A 21,623-nucleotide genomic window follows, 5' to 3' on the forward strand; every position below is an offset into this window, starting at 1 on the left:
TTAACCACTACTGATGTCTAGGTATTGAATATGAGAAACCTTGGACCACTGGGAGTCAGGGCCACTACTCTGAGGAGTGCATCTTTCTTTTAAGAGAGGAGAACAAAAAACCCGCAAATGCTTTAATTTGGTGAGGCGTCTCATGGCATCGTCAGAGGGTAAATGTCGAAGCTTTTTGAAATCAGATAAATCCAGGTACTCAAGAGCTGTAAAGTTTCCGAGCCAATCTGGTAGAGCTTCTATACCTCCAAAGTCATGTAGCGATAGTGATATGAGGGTGGTCAAGTATTGGAGCAGAAATGGCAGCGAATCCATGTGTGGCAACCCATATAATTTTAGTTCACGAAGTGTTGATGATGAATAGGAGGAGGATATCAAACCAGACCAATCAAATTCATTGTAAATTGAAGAATTTTCATGATCATTATCATCTGAGAAGGGACCAATTACAAGGCAGTTTAAGCTGGTTAGGAAACCAAATCCTTTAGGCGTCATACTTGTTTTCAGTTTGGGACACCGGTATAATTCCAGCTCCAAAAGAGAAGGCGTCTGTTGCAAATCAATTGGAAAGGGGATAAGATTCTTGCAACAACTCACACTAAGCCTTTGGAGAGAGGTACAAGAGTGTAATATGTCACCGAACAGATCTGTCAACCCACTGCAATCATATATCACCAGCTCCTTAAGAGACGTAAAGTTTTGCAAGGGAAGGAGTTCTCTGCATCTAGAGCAGTAATTAAATTCGAAACTCACTAACTTGGGGAGTGTTGTTGGCAAAACCATTATCCATCAAGGAAATTGATCGCCCATAAAGCCTGAAATTGCCAACTCCTCCAAATTTGGGTGATGTCGAAGGCCGTCCAACACATCTTCTTCGCCGTAGTTGTCGCCTTCTCGATCCCGGCCCCACTCAAGTCGTAAGCTGAATAGATTTATCTTTTCAGATAGATTTGCTTCCTCACCTCCTTCTTTACCCTTTACTAGTTGAAGATTGCGTATCACCAATCTGCCTTTGAGGTTTTTCAAGCATCCAAGCTCTCCAATTTGTCGACCCTTCTCTTGACCCATGTTAAAGAACTCTAGCGTCTGAAGGCAAGTCAATCGTCCCATATTCAGTGGCATTTGAAATTTTTCATTAGGATTGTAATAGTGGAGATGTCTCAAGTTAATCAAATTGCACATCCCCTTTGGAAATTCTTTTAGATCAATGCATTCACTTAGCCTCAGTGTCTGCAAATTATAAAGTTTACAAACAGATTTTGGCAAACTTTTACCACAGAAACCAAAAAAATTCAATATATCTCAAATGTATCAGTTTGTCAATTGTAATTGGTAGCTCCTCATTTTGGGCACAATACAAATTCAAAACATACAAGTTCTTCAATTTCTTTAACATACCACCACCAAATAAGTTAACATACCATTTCCGTAACATGCGATCACCAAACAAGCTATTCCTTATAAACAATGTATGAAGCGAAGTTGATAGGCTTTCAAGAAGTTTCATTGTGTGTTCTCCAAATGAGTCTATTGCAAGGTAACGAACTTGAATACTATTGTCTACTAATTGAGTCTCTGAGTTAATGACTTTAGTAGACTTTGACACTGATTCTGCAAGGTCATGCACTAGATCATGCATCTTATAATATGTTCCCCGAACATGGCTTGTTTCTTCAAACAATGAACTCTGCAATAAAATTCTCAGATAATTCATTCCAATTTCCTCCATCATCATTTGGCTGTTGACATCTGCTTGGAGGAAGCCTTCTGCCATCCAAAGTTCGATAAGCATATTCCTTTCTACCCCAGTATCCTTGGGAAATATAGAACAATATGCAAAACATTTCTTAATGGATGGAGATGGTAAACAATCAAAACTCAAGTTAAGTATTTCCATGACACCATCTTCATCTCCACTCAAAATTGAAAGCTTATTCTTCAAAATCAATTGCCACTCCTCTTTTCCCTTCATGCGCAATAAACCTCCCATTACACTTGCAGCTAGTGGTAGACCACAACATTTTTTTATAATTTCCTTTTTCATGACATGCAATTGTTCGGGAATTCCTCCATCTGCAATGGCTTTCTCTGTTAGGATAGACCAACAATCGTCTTCAGATAGCTTTCCTAGCACATAAGAATCATGTGTGGCCACAATGGATGCAATTTGTTGTTTACGAGTAGTCACAATACACCAATTTCCATTAGTTGCATTCAACCCCTGTAACGAATGTAAAAAATCATCCTACAAGATATGGCTTTCGGTCCAGACATCATCAAGAACAAGAAGATATTTTTTTTCCCATAAATTGTTTTTGAATTTTCTTGACGATGACATCCCTACTGGTCATTTCAACATTTCTTCTCTTGAGTGATTCTAAAATCATTTTGAAAAGCCTGGTCACTTCAAAATCGTTGGACACACAAACCCAAATTTTTTTCTCAAAATGGCTATCAGCTTGACGATTGTTGTAAACAGATTGAGCTAAAGTTGTCTTTCCCAATCCACCCATCCCAAGGAAGGGAATTACAGAAACTTCTTTTTCTGACAAGCTTAGCAAGGTCTCGACTAGACTTGTTTCATCCTTAGCTCTTCCTACAACATTATGGCCAACAACAGAGTCCGTCTCTCCATTTAGTGTGACTTTAGCAGTAGTAGATGGGGGGAATGTTTTCCCCTGATTTCTGACCAGCCGAAAATCACTGGCCTCTTTATTGATCTTATTCAACTTCTTGTTGATGTCCCTAATCTTACAGGCCATTCTCCATCGGAAAACAATATTAATGTCAGAGGACAGGATGAAGGAGCGTACCTTGTCCACGAATTGGCAACGAAGAACTTCATAATTCAGCTCGTCCAACAAATTCTCAGCATCAAACGCCACGCCTTCCAGCCTCCGAAGCCACAGTTGCACGGCCTGGTTATACGTTTGCTTTTTTTCCGCATCAGCCAAGACAGCTTGGATCATGGCAACAGATTCTCTCAGGGTCTCCAAATCCTCCTCCAATTGGAATAACTTGCCAATTCTTTCATTGGCAAGGGAAAGTGTCATCTCCAATGCTACCTCTATTGTGGAAGAAAAAAGTGCATTAGCCATTCTTTTTGTTCCTTGGGTATAGTCTTCAGATCAGAATACTCTTTTTGCAGTGGAAGGTTTTAGCTGCAGCTAGAAGCAGCAAGGAACTGCTCTTAAACTGCAGTGACAAGAGTTACGAGGATTTTTTGGTGCAGTGCTCCTTTGACAAACAGGGTCGGATGCTTTTGCAACGGAAGTTGCTTGGCAATTGTCAGTTGAAAATATAGTCGTTGCTGGGATTCTGCATCTGTTTTTGATCCACATTCCACATGCTTGGGCCCCCTGGCCGATTAAAATTGCACCCAAGAACGACAAGAAAGTGAGCTGAACAATGAAGGGTCCAAAATAATTTTTTTATAAATAAATAAAAAAGAAAATGACAATCATAATTGAGACTCTGACAAATCTCACTAGTTGATCCTTGGGACATCAACATAGTATTAAATGACATCTAAATTGTTGATCTTTGGGGTTCAGATTTAACATATATGTAACTACACCTTATGTTGTTGGCTTTCTGCAAGGGGTTATGCTAACACCGTGGCTTAAAATCCTTGAATTTATGTACCATCCAGACAGACCTCAAAGTCCTCCATTTCCATGCTAGCTATTTTCCCCTTTAGCTAATTCAGAATAGAAACTTTATATTGTAGTGGTGTGGAAGTGCTGCAGCTGTACATCTTTGAGAAACTTGAATGCCATTAATTGCTGTAGAAGTTTGGCTGGCAATTTCACTGGGCCTTATTAATCAATGCTTAGCTGATATTTTCATCTGTTTCTGAAATTCTGATTGAAGGATGCTAGCCGGGGCCATCGGTTGTGGAAAATATCTCAAATGGCTATATATATATATAATAACGATCAAAAAAAATGTAAAGGAGAAGGGAAATGACAATCACAGTCGTGGGGGAATAAAAGAACTGAAAAAATAATGGCTGGTTTAGTTATGAAAAGTATGAAATCGAAGAGTATAATATGCAAAATAGTCCCTTGTATTTCCAAAAGTTTTCTAGCACTTTGAACTTACAAAGAAGGAATCAAGAACTCACATTTTGATGCAAAATGTCCTCTTTATGTCCCATATGCAAAATTTAAGAGGTGAAAAATTGAGAAGTTTCTTGATTACCTTATTATTATTTTTATTTTTATAGAGTATAATATGCAATCAATTGGAGTTGACGGTGAAATACACCATTATCTTACGCTATATTCGTACACTTTTGCTGAATTTGATATTTTGAAAGGACGAAATGAGCATGTTGTTGTTGATTTTAAATTTTATCCTTGAATTATTTGCCTGTGATAATGAGCACAAGTTTTGCTTAAATGGAATTCTGACCATTCACATATGATGATTTGTCTATTCGGGCGAAGTAGAGCTTGACTAGTATTCAGGCCCGATTCCCAGTTTCGGTAGTGTTTGAGTTCTAGACGAATTGACGTCCGCAAAATTTAGGAGTCAGATCCAATTCCAAATTGGTTCTTAAAATTTCAGTTTTAAAAAAAGGTTCAATTGTAATTTGTAACTTGCACCCCTCAACTATTTAGCAATCAGCCTTTGCATCCCAAACTTTCAATTTCAGTAATCAAACTTCTAATTTTGGGCAATCCACTAAATTTGACAAGTAAAACAAGACCATTTCGCATACTTGCTTTTCTTCTATCCCAAATTAGCCTCCTTTTTTAATCCACATAATAAATCCATAAACTTTGCATAAATAATAAGCTGCCGGAAAAAAATGTTGTCTTGAAAAAATAGGGCAATCCGGGTCAAGATCCCCATCATCGTGCACTCATACATCTCTTTTCCAATGACAGTAGCAAAACCAATCCCGGAGAAGACACAATAATACAGCCATCACTCCCTTATTCCCTCTCTTTTGTGCTTACAGCTTCTTGTTCCAGAGAAGAGTTTCATAGCCTCAATGTTAAGAATTAGAAAGAGTATGACGTCAATTTGTTTTAGACCAAAAAAATTGAGGTTGGAGGAGTTTAAATCAGGATATGTTGTTGGCTGGTTGAAATTGAAAAAGAAATGGTTTTGGTGAAAAAAAGTTGTTTTGTTTTTATAGTAGGAAGAGACAGTGTCGGTGGGTCTTAGAGATTCGAAATTAAGAGGTTATGGCAGTAGCAGTGGTATTGCTATTTTGAACAGATTTGGATGTGAGATTTTTTTTATTTGTTTTCTTGTCTCCTAAAGACTTATGCTCTTTCATTTCTTTGTATTTTATTACCTTTCTATTAATGAGCTTTAAAAAGATTTCTATGTTACCTTACAATTATTTTTTTAGATTTTTTAAAAATGAAAGAAAATTATATAAAATTAAATAAAATCAGTGAAAAATCACAAAAAAATTTAAAATATATTAGAGTCTCTCTTTCAATAAAAGGAAAGATATTGATCTTTATTTGATCAAAAGTGATCATCTTACACTTATTTACACTCTTTAGAAGTATTAAAAATTTTCGTGACTTTTCTATTAATTTTATATGATATTTATAGAATTTATGTACTTTATATCATATTTGTAAATTTTCTTAGATTTTATAAAACATTTTGGACTAATTTGGTCAATTAGCATACTTTAAGTATTATACTTGTTCAGATTGAAATATTAAGGACCAAATTGGTCAACAAACTTTAAATGTCCATTTTTCCTATCAATTTCCTTACCACAATGAAGGATTAGCTTCGATGTTTCTACATTACAATCATGCAATTCCAGAATAATCCATATGTAAGAATTTAAATTCTTGATAGGAAATTGAAGGAGTTTACAATTTTGCACTTCATGTAGAATGATTGCCTGCACTTTGATATTTGTGTCGATCATCTGCTTCTCTCATGTCCAACTCAAGTGCATCATGCTTTTACGGGCTTGGATCCAAATTTTTAAAAACTGAACTCTATTCAGATCCATATTGTGTAAATGAATTATTAATTTGGGTAAGATCTTGTTTTGCATAATCTAGCTCAAATCCAAATCTAAACCCAAGCCCCAACTAGACTAACACATACTTAACTAGTAATTAATGGATCAACTGTAACGTTTTAAACATATTTTTATTTCTAAAGTAGCTTGAAACTAGACTTTTTTTAAATAATATTTTTCCTAAATGATTTTTAGTGGTTAACCAAGATTTGGATTATATAATAATCTATAGTCTCACTAAAAATTGAGAACAAGTGGAGAAGCTTTAAATACATGCAAACTAGATACGGGATGTAGATGAAATTTTTTAAGAAAATAGAATTTGTTAATGTAGTTTTATGATTTTAGTTCTTAATTCTTATACACAACATTCTTCAATGTTGATTTTGTTATTTCTAAATGAGGTTTGAATTATATTTGTGACTGTTCCCAACTAACTTTGAAAATCTAATTTTGGCATTTGATTTTCAAAAAGCAATTTTATTATGTTTTCGACTGATTTTGATAACCCGATTTTAGATTTCTTTTTGGTCCAAAAAAAAGCTAAAAGTTAGAAAGATATCTTGAGCTGTTTTTAGATTTTGATTGTAACGTACTTTTTATAAATAATTTATAAAAAATTATAGCTTTTTTATAAAGGTCCAAAATAATTTTTTATAAAGAGAAAAAATGACAATCATAATTGAGACACTGACAAATCTCACTAGTTGATCCTTGGGACATAAACATAGCATTAAATTTCATCTAAATTTCATCTAAATTGCTGATCTTTGGGGTTCATATTTAACGTATATGCAAGTACACCTTATTTCGTTGGCTTTCTGCAAGGGTTTATGCTAACATTGTGGCTTAAAATCCTTGAATGCCATTAATTGCAATAGAAGTTCGGTTGGCAATTTCACTGGGCCTTATTAATCAATGCTTAGCTGATATTTTCATCTGTTTCTGATTTAAGGATGCTAGCTGCGGCCTTCGGTTGTGGAAAACATCTCAAATGGCTATATATATATATATATAATAACGATCAAAAAATTGTGAAGGAGAAGGAAATGACAATCACAGTTGTGGGAGAAAAAAAACTGAAAAATAATGGCAGGTTCAAATATGAAAAATATGAAATCGAATCAGTAATCAGCCTTAGTATGTAACGATGTAATTGTCCAGCAATTTGATGTTCTTCTTAGCTTTTTACATTTGTGAAATTGTCAAAATAGTCCCTTGTAGTTTCCAAAGCTTTCTAGCATTTTGAACTTACAAAGAAGGAATTAAGAACTCACATTTTGATGCAAAATGTCCACTTTATGGTCCATATAGACTCGGATCATGAGTCAAACTATAAATTCTCCATTGTAAATTTCTGCATATTTTTTAATATATCGATATATATGAACATACACATCATTCATTGGAATTTTCTTACAATCTTGATAAGTCAAGGGGATAGCAGCACCTATCGTAAATGAGATCTCCTCTCCGTATGATCGAAACATGGTATAGGAATAGTGAACTTACTGTATCCAGATAAGGAGGGGTAATCAAACTGGATTAAGAGATCCATGGTCGAATGATAGAGTAGGTCAATCTCTTTAACAATAGGATAAGGCTCTTTGAAGTGATGTGTAGCAATGATTAACCCTGGATGAGGGTCTTTGTGTGTTGTTCGTTCAATCTTTTGATACAAGCGATTCAATAACTGAGGAGACCCTCCAGTAGGAGTAGGAGCGCACTCTGTAGTATACATTCTTTTATCTTTCATGCTTAATAGTGTATGCAGCAATAGGGTTTCCCCACCTCTCCTCTTAGGGTTCATTTGGGAGTTGAGGATTTTGACAGAAAAGAAAGGGAAAGAAGAGAAAGTTTGATTTTCTTTTGTTTGTGAGTTTTTAGTAAGAGAGAAAAGAAAGGAAATTGGAGGATGAATAGTACGCAAAATTTTTCCTCCCAAATTGGAGAGAAAGTAGGAGGAAACTTATGAAAATTTTTTAAAATACCTATTTTAACCTTAAAAATGTCTTGAATAAATATTTAATGACTTTCATATCCAAAATCATTCCACTAATTTTCAAAACTCTCGAACAACATAATAATCCCTTTTTTTCTTTTCTCTTCTCTCATAACTTAAGTTTTCCCTTCTTCTCTTTTCTATTCTAAACTCCCAAACAAGGCATAGCTTCGACTGAAAATATTCCCACTTTTTTTCATGCGCATCCCGATAATCCTTGGGGTTAGGGGATTTAAAATCACCGCATAGTATACGAGTACAGTTATCGTGAGAGGTCATTATTCCCGAGATCCTTTCGTCTTGTTTATCTTCTTAGGAACATTATCCTTTAAGTAAGAATAAAGCGTATGTTTTGGGATAAACCCTCTGGTAAAGTAAGCCTCTTCAGTATGTCCATCCGGCACACCTATTAAGATAGGTTTTATAACATTCATGTATATGAACTCGTTGATGATTGAAAGTGGCGGACCCATGTTAGGAATGACGCTGCTATAAATCTTTGGTATTAGATCGCTGCGTTGAGCAGTTGTTATAAAGCTGTCATGTACTGTGTATAGAGGAGCATTTAAGGAAAGTATTTCATCCAATACACTCATTGCAATATGGGCATCCTCATTGAAAGCAGTTGTTATAAAGTTGTCATGTACTGTGTATTGAGGAGCATTTAAAGAAAGCATTTCATCCACTACACTCATTGCAATATGGGCATCCTCATTCAAAGGAGGAAATGCTCTAGAGCATGTTGTTGTTGATTTTGATTTTTGTCCCTGAATTATTTGCCTGTGATATGAGTACAAGTTTTTTTTTTTTTTTTTTTTAATTTTGTAATCTGAAACATGCTCTGACTCAAGCCAATTTGAACCTGAGCCAACACACCAAATCAGAGAAGCACGCTGCAACCCCACACAATGCATCCCAAGCGAGTCACGAGAGTTCAAATTCAAGGTAAGATTTGAACCCAAGACCAAATGAGTTCTTAAGAGTTCGTTTACCACTAGACTACCTATGGAGCGACATGAGCACAAGTTTTGCTTAAATGGAGTGGTGACCATTAATTAAGACCTTTCACATATGATGATTTATTTATTTGGACGTAGCTTTACTAGTATTCATGCCCAATTCCCAGTGTCGTAACTGTTCGAGTTCTAGACGAATTGACGTCCGCAAAGTTTAGGAGTCGGATCCAATTACAAATTGGTTCTTAAAATTTTAGTTCAAAAAAAAAAAAGGAGTCAATTGTGATTTGCACCCCTCAACTATTTCGCAATCAGTCCTTGCATCCCAAACTTTCAATTTCAGCAATCAACACCTTGAACTTCTAATTCTGGGCAATCCACTATATTTAACAAGTTAAAAAAAGACCATTTTGCATACTTGCTCTTCTTCTGTTCCAAATCAGCCTTCTTTTTTTTTAACCCACATAATAAATCCATAAACTTTGCATAAATAATAAGCTGACCAAAAAAAATGCTGTCTTGAAAAAATAGGGCAATCCGAGTCAAGATCACCATCATCGTGCACTCATGGATCTTTTTCCCAATGGCAATAGCAAAACCAACTCCCTGCCCTCTACCTGTACGCCCAATCCCAGAGAAGACACAATAATTCAGCCATCGGTCCCTTATTCCCCCTTTTTTCGTGCTTTCAACTTCCTGTTCTAGAGAAGAGTTTCATAGCCTCGATGTTAAGAATTAGAAAGAGTATGACGTCAACTTGTTTTAGACCAAAAAAAATGGAGGTTGGAGGAGTTTAAATCAAGATATGTTGTTGGACGGTTGAAATTGAAAAAGAAATGTTTTTGGTGAAAAAAAATAGTTTTGTTTTTGCAATAGGGAGAGACAATCATGATGAGTCTTAGAGGTTCGAAATTAAGGGGTTCTGGCAGTAGCAATGTTATTGCTATTCTGACGAGATTTAGATGTGGGATTTTTTCTTATTTGTTTTCTTGTCTCCTAAAGATCCTATTCCTTTTTTTTTCTTTGTATTTTATTACCTTTCTATTAATGAGTTTTAAAAAGTTAAGGTGACCATGGTGGCTAAGATGTTTATGATGTTAGTGGTGGCAGAGTGATCAAGAGGTTGCTATTGATAGTATGACATTTGACTAATGAGGACTGTGAGATTTGGGTATGGATTATGACCTGATTTCTGTTCATGTTTGATGAGTTTTTAGATATTAATTTACGCTTTTTTGAAAGGGCTTTTGTTTTGAAGAATATTTGTAGGGTAAGGGAGGGTATTTTTGGAGGTTTGGTAAAAATTTGAAAGTAAACAAGTATATTCTCTCTCTCTCTCTTTATTAGATTAGCTTGATTTATAAATTGTTCAAAACATTAGAAGTTGAAGGTAGTGGTCTACTGGAATTTAAAGTTTGGGATGCAAAGTCCAATTGCCAAATGGTTGAGGGGTACAAATTATAATTAACCCAAAAAATGTTGACAATTAATTTTGATCAAATTTGTCCCTAGTATTTTGATCTAAACAACTATATATGCTAAAATAAATTAATTGACCAAATTGGTGCATGATATTTTATAAAATCAAAGAAAATATGTTAATATAATATAGAAATACCAAAAAATAAAAAACAATACGTTAATATAATCCAAATTGGGTCCTCCCAAGAATTGTAGTATACTATGCTATGGAAATATGTGGCATAAAAATTAAAGTAAAATTACAAAAAAAATTTAAAAATTCTATAAAATATAAAAATAACTTCAAGGTATTTATTTTTGACCAAATGAAGACAATTGGTGCTAAATTATAAATTGGTATATTCAAACTATAATGCTTAATGCATTTTGCTATTAAAAAAAGTACATAAAAAGTAAATAAATAGAGCCCATGCGCATACATGCTTTATTCCATTATTAAATTGGATTTCTATGTTACCTTACAATTAATTTTTAGGTGTTTAAAAATGAAATAAAATTACATAAAACCAATGAAAAATCGCAAAATATATTCAAAATATAATAGAGTCACTCTTTCAATAAAAGGAAAAACTTAGCTTTATTTGATCAAAAACGATCATCTTACACTTATTTACATTTTTTAGAAGTATTAAAAAATTTGGTGACTTTTCTATTAAGTTTATCTTATATTTAATTTTATGTACTTTGTATCATATTTATAATTTTTCTTAGATTTCATAAAACATTTGGGGCTAAATTCTTCATAAAGCATTTTCTTAGATTTTATAAAACATTTGTAAGAATTTAAATTCTTGATAAGAAAATTGAAGAAGTTTCCAATTTTGCACTTCATGTAGAACGATTGCCTGCACTTTGATATTTGTGTCAATTGTCTGCTTCTCTCAGACCCAACTCAAGTGCATCATGCTTTTACCGGTTTGGATCCAAATTTTAAAAGCTAAACTCTGCTCAGATCCATATTGTGTAAATTAATTATTAATTTGGGTAAGATCTGGTTTTGCACAATCCAGCTCAAATCCAGATCTAAACCCAAATCCGAAATAGACTAACACATACTTAACTAGTAATTAATGGATCAACCGTAAATGGGTCATATAATGTTTTAAACATTTTTTTCTTTCTAAAGTAGCTTGAAACTAGACTTTTTTTTTGTAACATTTTTCCTAAATTACATTTAGTGATTAACCAAGATTTGGATTACATAATAATCTATAGTTTGACTAAAAATTGAGAAGTGGAGCAGCTTCAAATACAAGCAAATTAGACACGGGATGTAGATGAAATTTTTGAAGAAAATAGACTTAGTTGATGTGGTTTTATGGTTTTAGTTCTTAATTGTTGTACACAACATTCTACAATGTTGATTTTGTTATTTCTAAATGGTGCTTGGATTGTATTTGTGCATGTTCTTCACTAACTTTGCAAATCTAATTTTAGCTTTTGATTTTCAAAAAGGTATTTTATTATGTTTTCGACTGATTTTGATAACCCAGTTTCAGATTTTTTAGGTCCAAAAAAGGCTAAAAATTAGAAGAAAATCTTGAGCAGTTTTTAGATTTTGATTGTAGCGTATTTTTTCATGCAGACAGAAATACTCTTCTAATTTTAAACATAATTACTACCTAAAGGCAAGATAAATTTTATTGCTTCACATCTCGCTCCATTCTGCTCCTATTCTTCTCTTACCTCCAGATGTGTATCTGTTCCTCTTTCCTCTTTGTTTTTCTTCTCCAACAGTTGATCTCTATAAGTAAAGTAATTAATTACAAATTATCTGATTAGCACAAAACACTAATTTGGTCATCTGTTTTTTCAAAATAGATTTTTTAATAGTAAGCAAAAATAAATAAATTATTCTCAAAAATCTGATTTTTGATAATCAATTTTATTAAATCAACTTTTACAAAATCCAGCCTTCCTTCTCTATGTAGGGCCTATCTGAAAGAGAAGAGAATCAAATAGTTCTTGGTTGTGAATTTTGAACTGGTTGTTTGTTGCTCAAGAATTCTTGTTTAGGCAGCTAATAGCACTCATACATTTTTTTTTGGGGCAAATATGAATCTTTATTGATCAAGAAATAAGCGAGTATACAAGAATCTAACAATTCCTTCTTACATAAATCCTATCACTATTATACTGGATGCAATCATACATTTTGTTTTGATCTACAATTTATCGAAACATATTGTTGCGCAGAGTTAAGGTGCGAAATAAAATATGCAAGAAAGAAGCATTTCCAATTAGAGGTACCAATTACAATCTAATTATGTTGATCTTCCCAAACCCGTTCACCAATAACTCATCCAAACTCGATCATTAATTTTCAATGGGTCTAAATGGGTACCCAATTAAACCCATTTAATTAGTGGGTTGGGAGTTGGCTCTACTCATCCATTTATACCCATTTAAAAATAATTATATATTTAAACTCAACTTTTAGTGAGTGTTAAGAAAATAAATTTAAAATTTTTATGAATCTAATAATAATAAAATCCCATTATTTATTGTCAAACCACACGCAAAAGAAAAAAAAACGTAGAATTTTGAATGACTTATAAATGAAAAATGGGTATAAATGGATGGATCTAGTTATACTTATTACCCAATTATAACCCACCCAAACCTGCCTGAATTACACATTTTAACACCTCTATTATTAATATGTCTATTTATTCGCCTGTTTTGCCTCTTTGAGTTTCTTTGTTTGCCCAATCAAAATGTTTCGTATACTTCATCAAGTTGTTTTAGTTAAGGAATTACTTTGAAAGGTACATCTAACTTTATCAACAAAACCACAGGGTTAGCCCAGTGGCCGAATGAAAACTTTAGAGTTTTCCTCACTATTAGGATTTGGGGTTCAGATCTTGTGTTTGAGAGTTGGAGGTGGGAGGATACAAAAAAAAAAAAACAACTTCATTGCCTAAAAAATAATGATTGGCTGAAATGGAAAATACGACTTTTCGACAGAGACAAAATAATGAGTGATATTCTAAAGGATATTACGGTTTCTTCGCTGAACAAATATAATGGATATTATGACAATTGACCCTGTTGTATCTCTTGGTGCAATATAATGAACTAGATGGGATCTGGTTTTGATTCTTTTATGATATCACACAAAATAAATCAAGACTCAAGATATTACTAATAATTTAGCAAAAGACATGCAGTAGGGCAAATGCAGGATTAGAGAGCAATAAACTTTTTTTGTGGGGTGCTTTTTTATTTTTATTTTTATTTAAAATTTTCAGCCAAGATGACCAGACATACATTAAACCTGTATTTGCACCACCAAACTTCATATTCGGATATCATTAAAAATAAGGGCTTACCGTACTTGGGATAACATGTATATTGGCACAATTTAGGCATCCCTATGAAGTACTATTATCCATGATCAAGCAGGAACGACTGTAAGGAATTGGAATCAAGAGCAGATCATTTTTCCGCCTCATTGTAATGCCAAATTTTGCAGTCATGTCTAATTCTTCTTGTTTCATTTCACCAGGGAGCTTCCAATCAAAATGGAACAATAATTGTGCAAGAGCTAGCTGAATAACTGGTTGAGAAAATGCTATGCCTGGACAAATCCTTCTTCCAGCACCAAATGGGATGTATTCAAAATCATCCCCTTGGAAATCAATTCTAGAATCAAGAAATCGTGAAGGATTGAATTTCTCAGCTTCACTCCAGTATTTGGGATCTCTGCCAATTGCCCATGCATTAACGAAAAGTCTTGCCTTGGCTGGTATCTGATAACCATTATTGATTTCACATTGTTCACCGCATTCTCTTGGCACTAAGAGTGGAGCACTTGGATGTAACCTCAAAATCTCCTTAATCATTGCATCTAAGTATTTGAGCTCATGAAGGCGTGATTCATCAACATTTCCTTGGCCATCAAACAAACTTCTCACCTCATCTTGTGACCTTTTCATTATTTGTGGCTTTCTAATCATTTCTGACATTGCCCATTCCATGGCTGTTGCTGAGGCCTCACTACCAGCAGCGAAAATGTTCTGAAACATAGATAGGAACATATACCAGTGAAGATTACATATTATGAACTGGGGCTTTAATTGGCCTTTGTGAATAGGAGTGGCAATCGGATCCAAATCGGATTGACGGGTCGGGTTGAGATCCGGATATAACAGAAAATCCACTGACCCGAACTTGACCCGCCACCCAAAACGGGACAGGTTTGAACCCGAAAATTTCGGGTCGACCGAATGACCCAAAACTTAATATTAATTTATTAATTTACCACTGTAATTTCTAATAAAACCAATTTCGCACAAGACTAATTACATAATCAAGTAATAAACATTGAAATAAATAATCCCAAACCAAATCTAAAATAAATTAAAATACCGTAAAAGTGTTTTATCCCAAACCAAATATAAAATAAATTAAAATAGTATAAAAGTAAAAAATAATATAATACATTATTTGTCCAAATATAATAATTTCAACTTCACACAAGTTAAATAAATTCATTTAGGATTAAGTGATTAATGCCTTTGAGAAAAAAGAATAACTTAGTTTAGTTAGATAAAATAATTTTTATGTTTATTAAATTATTTTTAATTCGTAAACTGGTTATTGGGTCATATCGGGTCACCCTGAATTCGATCTGCTTTCTTTTCGGGTTCATCGGGTTCAACCCAATTCTGACCCGAACCCGTAAAATCTCAACCCAAATCCATTAATTTCATGTTAGGTTCGTATCATATTTTCAAGTCGTGTACCCCTATTTGTAAGCCAGGCTCTAAGAAGTACAAGCTTAGGCCATTAAACTTTTTAATTATTGAGCTCAAACCTAAGCTTGTTAAAGTTCATAAATCTTAAGCTCGTATTCGGCTCATCTAATTTAAGTGTAAAATACACTTTACCCGATGTACTTTAGTTATTTTTCATATAATCCACCTAGTTTCAAAATCTATATATATATAACCTCTTCATAATATGGATTAAAGTGTCAACATGATAAAAATGATCCTCTATAATGGAACCTAAGGAAATGGATTAAAGTGTGGAAATGATCTTCTATAACCTCCTCATAGTATGGATTACAGTGTCAATATAATCTTGCTTAAAAACTAAAGCTGCCAAAGTGACCAAAATATATAAACTTAATATATATGACACTTTAACCCCTTATGATTTTATGATTTAGTGTTTTACTACATAACCCTCTTATAATTTTTAAAATATATACATAACCCACCTATGGTTAATTAATAATTTTCAACTTCACAAAGGGGTATTTTTGATATTTTAGTTGATTCCATTATGAAATGCAAACTGGTTTTGACACTTTAGTCCAAATTATGAAAGAATTATATATAGTTTTTAAAACCACAAGGGGGTTATGTGTAGAAACATTAAACCACAGGGGGATAAAGTGTATTTTATCCCTAATTTAATGGGTTTTAGGATGAGTTTGGGCTAGTCCAACGTCAATTATTGATTTTTTTTTTCTTGCTTGGAATAAGAGATTTAACCAAGGACTCAAAATCCTCTCACATTCTTTAACTTGTTTAGATTACTTGGAAGATATTTAGATTTGTAATCTACCAATTAATTAAGTGTATAATTAGGTGTGTGTGTGTGTATATATATAATAATTAGTAAATTTCAAACCCCAATATCTCTGGAGTAATCCAAGCAACTGAGAGAATTTGAAATTTTTCGTAAAATCCCTCTATCCAAATACATTGTATTAGTTATTTTGTGCAAGAATCAAGTCAACAGCCACAATTAAGAGATTGGATACTAAAGTGGTGCCCATCTAAAAGTAATTGGACTAAAAGTCGACTAGTGGTCAAACATATATATATATATATATATATTGAATCCTAGGAAAATATAAAAAATGGAAAGGCAAAGCTTAAAAAATTTCACTTACCTGGATAATTGCTTTGATGTTTGCATCAGTTAGCTGAGGTTCAAAGTCCCCAGATTTCTGAACATTGAGAAGAACATCAACAAGATCCTCGCCTTCTCGACCTTCATCTTTTGCCTCTTTGATCTTTCGTTTATGCTCGTTGAGAATATCCTCAAGTATTTCATCAGACTGCTTGCGTGCTTTGTCCAACTTAAATTTCAATGGACTCATCGCTTGAAGCAACTTAATAGAAGGATACATATCAGCCAAGTTGAACCCTGCCAACAGATCATTGTGTTCGTCGAGAATTTGTAGAAACCTCTCTGTACGTTCGTTTCTTTTTCCAAATGCTGCGCGGCTCGTGATGCCATAAGTGAGAGAGAAAATGCTTCTGCTTATATTGAAAATCGATCCCTGTTGCGAAGAAATCGAGTTCATGAACGAGATCGAAAACCTCATATTCTCTAACTGTTTTGAAAGTTTGCACGCGTTTTTGGCTAAGAAGTTCCATGTTGCATATTTTTCGCAATTCTCTCCAATAATCATTATGGGGAGAAGACATGATATCAGTGAAATTATAGGTTGTAAGCTTGAATGCAGGATGATGAGAAGGCCTTGAAGCAAATATGATATCATGTGTTTTGAAAATCTCTTTGGCCATTTCTGGCGAACTGACGATGATGGCTGAGATTTCGCCAAGCTTTAGGTGCATCAAAGGGCCATATTTTTTGGCTAGGTCTCTCATTATATACACCGGGTTTGGGGAGTGGATTAGGCCCGGGGGGTAGCATCAATCTTGAGGTTTTCTCAGAGGGTCTTTTGAGGATTTTGACTGCCATGAAATAGAAAATAAGGAAAGCAGTAAAAAGTAGAATGAAGGCCATTGAGGACTAAAAAGAGAGAAAAGTGCAATCTGAATTGGTTTGCTTAATGAAGTATGTAAGTACTGAATTTATAGATGATGATAGTAAAATTCACCTTGTTTTTCAATAATTTCGCAGACATGATAATTAGTCTCCATCTTAGCTCATTTCATTTTATCACGTATTGGCATCTTTAAAAATGACTGGGGTTTTCAAAAGGTGAGTTCAACTAAAAAGAATAAAATATAGTAATGTTTAGGGTAAATTACTTATAATCTTTTGTAATTTTACATTATGCAAGATGACTGCCCTGAGTTTTCAAAATAGCCACATAACCCCTAAGATTTTATGTAAAATGAAAATTTGACGGAATGCACAATTAATTACGGCATTTATACCAAATGTTCTCTAGACGCACGTGTGATAAAATTTTAATTTTCAAGTAACCCACTTATGGTTTATATAAATATCCATTTTATTCTTCTGTAATTTTTGTATTTATGCACATAATCCCCCTATACTTTTATACAAGGCAGTTACACCGTCAATTGATTTAGCATTTAAAGAAGGACATTATTGAAATTTCAATTGACGACATTCTATAGGTTATGTTTCATCAAAATTTCACTTTATATAAAACCATAGAGAGGTGAAAAGGATATTTTGAAACGTTAGGGGAGTCATGTGGCAATAGACTTAATCATAGGGGGTTATATGTAATTTACCCTAATGCTTATCATAGCATTATGTATTTTCATGTTGGTGTTTGGAACAATGAAGAATCGACCGTTCACCTAACTAAGCAACCTCGTTTTCATGATTAAGGACCACTAGAAATGTTTATATGTTGTCTAGGAAGCCAAGATCCCAATATCCGAAGAATCTCCTAGATTTTTTTGTTGAACTTCATAAGTAACGGTTCATGATTGCACGAGAAATCATCATTTCTACAATTCTATATGCCATCTCTTTTATGATCGCCATTTATGGTTTTTGTTTAAGTAGGGAGAACGGTTGGACCAATGAACCATCTAGTACAGCACTACAGCTTCGAGCCCGTTGGTTTCTTCTTTGCTTTTTGGAAAGAAACTTCAAGCTAGAAGCATTACGATCTCTGTAACTACAATGACGCCTCCAGTCTAGGGAGGCTGTTGATGTATGTGGTGCACAATAACACAAAGTACAATAGGCTAAGTATAAAAAGCAAATTGGGGACAGAGATTTTCATATGTAAATTAAACAGAACAAAGTTTGAAATGATCCCTAATCAATGCTACAAGTACGGTAACTTTTCTTTAGTATAGTGTCTAAGGCATCTGTACCTGCATGTTTCCAAGCAAGTGTGCAAACAGGACAAGGCCCAATATAGCAATGAAGTCTCCCCAATAAATGTGCTTGTGGATAATGTCTGGCCATAGGAGTTGCAAAAGAGGAATAGAGATTATTCTCAACTCACTTTCAGTAACTGTTGGGAAAGGGGTACTGGTGCACTCACACAATATCAGAATTAATTCAAGATAAATTATTCTTTCCCCAAGTACTAGTTAAAATATGAATAAATCAAATCACCACATAATAATACCAGTAGTGATAATAAAATGCAGGAAAATAAAAGGCACAGTACACCAAAATTTTTTAAGTGGAAAATCCAAATTGGGAAAAGCCACGGGACCTAGTCCAATAAAAAATCTCGATTATCACAATGATGGGAATACACAGGTCTATCCAAAATATTCGGATGACAATAATATCACCAATACCAACCAATGAAATTGCTACAAAATCACTCCCAAAAATTACAACTGTCAAAGAAGTGGATCTGAAAAGGTGCTACCAAACAAAGAGGATATCCAAAATCTGAATCAGTAGATGAGTAGAGCTTGATGACAGGATCGCGTATGTAAAATTTCGTCTCAATCGGAATTTGAATCACCCTCTAATCAAGAACTTAAAGTTATTTCTCTCTCTTCGTTCTTCAGCTAGAGACAGCAAGAGTGGCGGCTGGCCTTTTTCTCACACACAAAAAAGAAAGCTTCTCATGGCTACTACTTATTTTTCCACTTGAAAACCCTCAAGTCTTGTTAGCTTGTGTTTTAGGTTGGCCCACAAATGGGTTGGCCCACACAAGTCTGACAATCTCCCCCTCCAGCTCATTTGGGGAGTACCACCAAACCTGTTTCTTGTTTGCAAAATAAGAGTTTCTCCTTGGGCAACGCCTTAGTCAACAGCTCAGCACCATTATCACTTGTATCTATCTTCTTAAGTGTTAACAATTTGGAATCCAGTACTTCCTGAATCCAATGATATCTCACATCAATGTATTTGGATCGAGAGTGAAATGTAGAGTTCTTACACAAATGAATAGTGCTCTAATTGTCACAATAAAGGTTGTATTTCTCTTGCTTCATACCCAACTTCTAAAGGAATTTTTGCAACCAAAGAGTCTCTTTGCATGCTTCAGTAGTTGCGAGCTACTCTGCCTCTGTACTAGAGAGAGCGATATACTTCTGTAACTTACTTTGCCATGACACTGCTTCTCCTGCAAAAAATCATCAAGTACCCAGATGTAGATTTCATATTGTCAAGATCACCTGTTATATCTGCATCGATGGGTACGTATCGATGTACCCATCTAGCATAGTTTTACCATTGCCGAAGCACAAACACAATTTGGGAGTTCTCTTGAGATACCTAAGAATCCATTTGACAGCATTTTAATGCTCCTTACCAGGATTATAGAGATATCGACTGACTACTCCAACTGCATGAGCAATAGCTAGCCTGGTACAAACCATAACATACATTAAACTACCAACGGCCGAAACATAAGAAACCTTTTTCATGTCTTCTTTATCTTTCTTACTTGTAGGACACTGCTTGATGCACAGTTTAAAGTGACCCGTAAGTAGAGTTGATACTTCCTTAGCCTTGCTCATGTTAAACTTGTTGAGTACTTTTTCAATGTACTTTTCTTGAGACAAGTAAAGCTTCCCATTTTTTCTGTCTCATGAGATTTTCATCCCCAATATTTGTCTAGTCAGACTCAAATTCTTCATTGCAAATGATTTACTTAACTCCTTTTTCAGCCTGTCAATCTTCATAGTATCACGACCAACAATCAACATGTCATCAACATACAATAAGAGAATAATAAAATCACCATCTGAAAATTTTTTTACATAAACACAGTGATCAGATGTAATCCTATGGTATTTGTGGTCTATCATGAAGGAGTCAAACTTCTTATATCACTGTCTCGGTGCCTGTTTCAACCCATATAATCTCTTCTTGAAACGACATACAAGGTTTTGCTTACCACTTTCTTTGAACCCCTCCGATTGCTCCATATAGATCTTCTCTTCTAAGTCACCATGTAGGAAATCTATCTTCACATCAAGTTGCTCGATCTCCAAATTTAAACTGGCTACAATACCTAGAACAACTCGAATTAACGACATTTTTACCACAGGAGAGAATTTCTTCAAAATCTACACCCTTCTTTTAACTAAATCCCTTCACAACCAATCTTGCTTTATACTTTGGTTGTGAACTGTGATCCTAAGTTTTCAATCTATAAACCCATTTGTTCTTCAAAACTCTCTTACCCTTAGGCAGTTTCACTAAGTCATAAGTGTGATTCTCATGCAGGGACACCATTTGCTCTTACATGACTCACAACCAATCTTCTTTGGTCTCATGCTTTAGAGCCTCACAGTAGGACTCTGGCTCTCATCTATCTGTTAACAACACATATTCATTAGGATTATGTCTGCTAGAAGGTCTCTTCTCTCTGGTAGATTTCCTAAACTCATCTTGTGGTGGCGGTGGTGGAGCAGGTGGTGCCTCATGCTCAGGTTCATCAGAGTAGGATTATCACCATCATTGACATCCTCTCTCTGCTTTGTCTTAGCTTCCCCTTGATTAAAATCAACAGGTACTAGAATTGGATCTGGATCTGGATTTGAACTAGCAGGAATATCATCTGAGAATTTTGGGTTGTCACATTTATTAATGTTTTCAATGGTTTGATATTCAAACAAAACAATATCTCTGCTTCCGATCACCTTCTTATCAACAGGATCATACAACCTATAACCAAAATGTTCATGTTCATAACCCAAGAAAATACACTACTTTGATTTGAAATCAAGTTTTGGCCTCTCATCTTTGGGAATAGGAACAAATGCCCGGCAACAAAAAATTCTAAAGTGTTTAAAAAATACATCTTTTCCTGTCTATACTCTCTCTGGGATGTCACCATCTAAGAAACTGATGGAGAAAGATTAATCAAATCGACTGTAGTCCTTATTGCCTCACCCTAAAAGGATTTTGACAACTTAGCATTAGAGAGCATACATCTGACCCGCTCAGTGATGGATCTATTTATCCTCTCTGCTATTCCATTTTCTTGAAGAGTTTTTGG

General features: G+C 34.4%; 2 protein-coding genes and 1 pseudogene across 2 annotated transcripts; all 3 read right to left on the reverse strand.

The window, feature by feature from the left end:
- On the reverse strand, positions 1-495 carry LOC113766067 (probable LRR receptor-like serine/threonine-protein kinase At4g36180). Its single transcript, XM_027310298.1, has one exon. The coding sequence runs from the start codon at positions 493-495 to the stop codon at positions 1-3; it is 495 nt and encodes a 164-aa protein (XP_027166099.1).
- A 294-nt stretch (positions 496-789) lies between these two features.
- Positions 790-3,098, reverse strand: LOC113766075 (putative disease resistance protein RGA3). The gene is made up of 3 exons (XM_027310304.1): positions 2,430-3,098; positions 1,374-2,221; positions 790-1,267 (listed from the first exon to the last, which is right to left on the reverse strand). Exons 1-3 carry the CDS (start codon positions 3,096-3,098, stop codon positions 790-792), a joined length of 1,995 nt encoding a protein of 664 aa, XP_027166105.1.
- A 10,690-nt stretch (positions 3,099-13,788) lies between these two features.
- On the reverse strand, positions 13,789-20,658 carry LOC113766082 (annotated as a pseudogene).
- Positions 20,659-21,623: the final 965 nt, after the last annotated feature.

Source organism: Coffea eugenioides, chromosome 1, assembly GCF_003713205.1.
Source record: "Coffea eugenioides isolate CCC68of chromosome 1, Ceug_1.0, whole genome shotgun sequence".
NCBI classification, from domain to species: domain Eukaryota; kingdom Viridiplantae; phylum Streptophyta; class Magnoliopsida; order Gentianales; family Rubiaceae; genus Coffea; species Coffea eugenioides.

What these genes read in the sequence shown, in the direction of transcription:
- LOC113766067 (XM_027310298.1), bottom strand. Translation starts at nt 495, where the DNA reads ATGACGCCTAAAGGATTTGGTTTCCTAACCAGCTTAAACTGCCTTGTA.
- LOC113766075 (XM_027310304.1), bottom strand. Translation starts at nt 3,098, where the DNA reads ATGGCTAATGCACTTTTTTCTTCCACAATAGAGGTAGCATTGGAGATG. An exon ending in ATTTTGAGAAAAAAATTTGG is followed by an intron (nt 2,222 to 2,429) that starts GTTTGTGTGTCC and finishes CATTCGTTACAG; the next exon opens with GGGTTGAATGCAACTAATGG. An exon ending in TTAAAGAAATTGAAGAACTT is followed by an intron (nt 1,268 to 1,373) that starts GTATGTTTTGAA and finishes CTGTGGTAAAAG; the next exon opens with TTTGCCAAAATCTGTTTGTA.